This window comes from Empidonax traillii, unplaced genomic scaffold, assembly GCF_003031625.1.
Source record: "Empidonax traillii isolate 1590-97213 ecotype Southwest subspecies unplaced genomic scaffold, ASM303162v1 scaffold38:size1800464, whole genome shotgun sequence".
Taxonomy (NCBI): Eukaryota; Metazoa; Chordata; class Aves; order Passeriformes; family Tyrannidae; genus Empidonax; species Empidonax traillii.
Genome location: NW_020955231.1, coordinates 1,265,161 through 1,270,107, shown reverse-complemented (window position 1 = coordinate 1,270,107; position 4,947 = coordinate 1,265,161). Strand labels below are relative to the sequence as shown.

At 40.0% G+C, this 4,947-nt stretch overlaps 1 protein-coding gene across 1 annotated transcript; it reads right to left on the bottom strand.

Moving 5' to 3' along the window:
* Positions 1–350: 350 nt before the first annotated feature.
* Positions 351–3,648, bottom strand: LOC114054711 (beta-microseminoprotein-like). The gene is made up of 5 exons (XM_027878124.1): positions 3,512–3,648; positions 2,260–2,359; positions 1,630–1,732; positions 514–730; positions 351–473 (listed from the first exon to the last, which is right to left on the bottom strand). Exons 1-4 carry the CDS (start codon positions 3,512–3,514, stop codon positions 601–603), a joined length of 336 nt encoding a protein of 111 aa, XP_027733925.1. The 5' UTR covers positions 3,515–3,648; the 3' UTR covers positions 351–473; positions 514–600.
* Positions 3,649–4,947: the final 1,299 nt, after the last annotated feature.

Sequence of the window (4,947 nt, the reverse complement as noted above, 5' to 3'; positions counted from 1 at the left end):
TCTTACACTAATAAAAGGCACTTTTATTAAGACCTTTTTTAGTGCTTCAGGCTCTGCTGCCACGTTAGCAGCCAAGTGTTAGCAGCACAGAAAGAGTTACCAAAACTCCTACAGCAGTTCAGGTGTGCCCTGAGTAGGAGCCATTGTAAAGCATGTCCCAGTCAGTGCATCCCTTCCAAATGAGAATGGATTTTGACACCTGGCTAGAGCAGAACCTGCAAAGTGTGAAAGTGGCTTGTGCCAGGGTACCGGTGCAGAGCATGTCAGAGGAGTGAGGCAAAGGCATCCTTTTCTCAAAGAAGGTGACACTGCCCCATGTCACTGCAGAAAAAGAATCATCAATATGAAGCATTGATGGATGTTTCATCTGGATTTATTGTAGTCAAAAGAGCTCAGCAACACCCAGGCAAATATTGCAGAAAGAAGACACTGTGTGTGATTAGGCATCTTGTATGCTGAATTAGAACAAGTAGGAAATTAGAAGTGAGCTACTGAAGTCCTGTCTCCTATGAGATTTCCCATGTCATTGTACTTCTCTGTGATGGCAAAGCAGGTGTAGGAAGGGGAGCAATTCCACAGTGCAGAGGTTTGGAGCAGGTGTTAGCCCACACGTCTAACTTCAAAACACTCCTTTGAGGGGTCGTTCTTGTACACCACATCATAGTCACAGCTTTTTCTGTTTAAAACAACTTTACAGTTCTCTTTGTCATAAGCAACAGGAGTAGAAAATCTGTCATTGGTGAGAAGAAGGCAAATGTTAGCTTGACAGCAATAGAAGTTTCAATACTTCCTTGATATACTTCATTCAATACTGCAGCTTGAACTATTGCTGAGTGAGACATCTCTGAAACTATGGCTAAGACCAGCTGAGTTACCCTGAGTGCAACACAGCTGCAGCTTCCAGGGCCTCAAATGATGCCTTGCTGCACTGTGCTGTGCACATCTATCAGGATGCTCAGCACCAGCATGGGGATTTCTAGCGCTGCACTCTACAGTCTGACATAAGCATGAGCTTGGCATGTTTTCTCTTTTTTCCATTAAGCTTCCATTATTTCCAATTTGCTTAGATGGTGGTAGCTGTTTCCTCGTGGACTGATTGTCACTTAAACAAAGGCTAAGGTTGCTATCAAGCCATTTTGGCCCTTTGAGAAGTCAGGATGAGAGGAAAGGAGGATGTTGGAGAGATACTTCAGAGCAGGACCGTGTCATCCTAGGGTCAGCATTTTCACTGGAGACAAGCCCCTTCAGAAAGGGATTAAAATCAACTTGTGAAAGTAATTCCTTCCTAAATTCCATCCTACTCTCCCTTTCTCAGCTAAGGAAAGATTTAACTGCAGTGGCAGAGGGGTTCACAAGCTCCTAGAAAATTCAAGGCAAGCACCACCTGGATGTGCCTGGAAGGCTCTGTGTCTACCCCTTGTCGCAGAAAATGAGCCAAGGTAAACAGAGCTAAGGATCCTTAGCTGCGATCCTATCACGGGATGGCAAGAGCTTCATGCGGCTTTCACTTGCTCTGTGATGTGGGCAAAAAAAGGCTCTCTTGTGCTCTTAGAAACTCATTTATCCCCTGCAAATGGAAAGCTGTGCTTGTCCTATGGGCAGTGATGGTACCAAGAAGTTCAAACTTACATTGAGCAGCAAGCAATTTGAGTTCGGCTGCAGCTGCATCTGTAGCAATCATCTGTCCTCTCAGTGTGTCCCAGGGGGTACAGTTTTCCATTCAGCATACAGCCTGCATGAGACAACAGCAAAACAGAACATGTTTTTAAGCCTCCACCTAAAGGCTGAAAAGTTTAAAAACTATTTCAACTTTTTTGAAAATGTTTTTCTTGGCATTATTACATTAGAAGTAATTTTGTTCTCTGGGTTATTACCCTAATTATTCGGAGTCTGTGAATTCTTTTCTTCTTTACTTGTTAGAGATAGTTTCAGTGTGACAGATTTGGGATGAAAGTGAGTAACCAAAAAGCCAGGTCTGCCACCTGGCACCACATTTTATTCAGATCTACTCTCAACTCCTGCATCAGCTCCAGGTGCTGCAATAGCAACCTACTGCCAGTAGCAATAATACTGTGCAGCCACACTCAGTCCAGGATAAGACTTTGTTTTTCACCTACTTTTGACACCTTATTGCTGGAACCTCCTATTTGTGTCTTTCTGAAATCTCCCTTCTTCCTTGTATTTTGAGCCCTTCCTGGAAGCTCCACAGAGCCAAGCTACTACAGAGCAATCAAGGGGGAGGATCTTGTCTGCTCTTACCTTTGTCGGCTTGCCCTGGCTTGTAACGTTTACTAAAGCAGTGCGCATCACTCAGGGCCACGATGATGCCCATTGCAACAAGGAAAGCCAGAAAGCTCTTCTGTAAAAGAAGCATAGAGCCCATGGCATGACTTTCATTCCACATTGATTATCTCTGTTTTCAAAAGCTGTCAATGAACCTGAACCAAAATGACAAATAACCTTATGTGGACATGAAAATAGCGAAAAAGGGCACTCCAGGTATTTCACTGCAATGATGACTTTTTCCTTTACGTGGGAAGATACAAAATGATATGACATAGGTTTTTTGAAATTGGTGGCTGGGTAGAGAAGAGAGATACAAATTGGTGTCTTAGGACAATATCTGAGTGTGTGCTCAGCTTCACCTGAGCCATCTTGTTAAACCACACAGACACAGGTTTGCACTTGTCACAAGACACACTTCCTTTTGACTAGTGGTGGCAACAGCTAAACATCTGTAAGAGTTCTTCGAGTATGTCCTCTAGGACCTGCTGAACAACCAGCCTTCTTTTGAAAAAGCCTGCATAACTTTGTAATGATGGTTATTCTGGGGCAGAGGGACTGGAGAAGCATGAGAGAGCACAGGGTTATTTTGATGGCTTGCTCCAGCTGGATAACTTAAGACAAAAGTTTAGGAATGGCCAAAGAACGAGAAGCAATGGAGGAATTTATTTAGAGGGATTACGTGAGCACAAATTAGAGGAAAACTAGGCCAGAAACTTTGTCCATCTCTTTACCTCAACCTAACTGTTGATTCAGATTCTGCAAACACGTTTGGAGGCTTGAAGAGCTGAAACAGCACACAACTTGAGAGATCAAAAGAAAAGAGCAGACAGGATATACAGACAAAATATACATTTCTTTCATTATAAAGCCACTATAGTTTAAACTTTATTTTGCATTTATGGGTTTTAAAAGCATGGTCCTAAAGGTTTACAGAATTCTGAATGATTTTACAACCATTTCTGAGGACAGGATAACAGCAGGTGAATGACTAATCTGTACAGTTTCCTGCAAAGAATTCAAATGCAAAGAATTCAAATATAAAGAAAAAACTTCACAGTAATCTTCCCAGAGGTGTCTTACTTCCTTTGCATCCTTCAGTTTTTAAATACAATATGTCCACAGTTGAAATATGTAACTAATTTTTTTCTCTTAAATATTCTTCTTTTGCAGTTTTAAAGCACATACCTATTTGTATCCCCTGGAAAAATCTAAACCTTAGACTTACCATTGTGGAACCCTTGGCTTCCAAAGAGTTCCAGGCCTCTGGAAGAAATCTGAAGTGCTTAATGTGGAATCAGAGAGCAAAATAATGTTTGGTGCCTTTATGTTGTGCAGTTCAAGTCTAGATGGGGAAAAAAAGAGCCTGCTCAACTCAAATGCAGTTATGTTGAAATATCTGAAGAAATCACTGAAATTTTGCCAGCTGGCAATGAGAAAATATTTGATTCTGTAGAGCACTGACCCGAGTAAAATGCTGAGTCCAGAACTTTGTATTCCTTGGAAGCATTATGATTAGAAAAAATGCCTGTCTGATGAAACACAGGTAGTGATAGCTAAGCTGTAGGCAGTATTATATGGATAGGTGATTTTTGGCTGCAGCAGGAATGAATGCTAAATAGTTTCTGCTATTACTGGGCTGGAATATGCTGAGAGTAGTGAACTGGGTATTAATAGCAATGGGAGCTTTTGCTAGATGTTTGCAAACTCATGTTTAATGCTGCAGTGTGCACTGGAAGATAACGAACTGAAGGTACTTGGCCATTACCAGTATTAAAACCTCTTAACACTGAGACCTTAATCAAAGCTGGATCAAATTACAACATTTCTTTTTCTCCTCAACCAAAATAAGAATTTCCTCTCAAATCAAAAGCCTGCTGTTACTCCTGTGAGAATATTCAGGTTTTGACTTGAATAACCATGGTGGAGTATATGATCACTTTTATATGTGCAAAACTTTCACAGAAAGTGATACATTTCAGAGTGCTAATCAAGTATTCTGCTTTGTCTTGTTCCTGCAACATCTTTTCAGAAAGAAATACCAGACTGTGGCCCTACCTATATTTAAAAAATACTTCGTTGCAGATGCTTCCAAGCAATTTGAAAGTCATCCCTAAGGGGCACTTATCATCTGCTACAGGAAAATTAGCACATGATTTTAAAGTTTAGAAACTTTGAACATAGAAATCCAAGAAATTTGGCTGTACTACAAGTTAAATAATTTAGGGCGCTTTTTTTTTTTATTTTTAAATAAATTAAATACAGAGTTATATACTTTGGAATGGTGGCAAGAAAAGTTGTCATCCTTTTTCCCCGTGCACGATGTATTGCTGAGTCCTAATAACAATTCAACCCAAAAAATTCAGCAAAATAAATCTAAGTGCATCACAACATAATTCCATGACCTCCCTAAAGGAAATGCTGAAGTTGAAGTCTATTGAGGTTTGATAATCCTTTAGTAAGAAATACATAATTAATGAAAAGTTACTAAGTATTCAGTTTTCAGACTATATACCTGGTTTTTTTTTCTGATATAATCATTACATTTTAAAACTTACATTTCATGATATTCATGTTTTCATTGAGAAAATTCAATAAATATCCTTTCTCATCCTTTGCTTCTGGCCTACTAGATTATTGTACTTCATCGTAAAAATCTTCCTC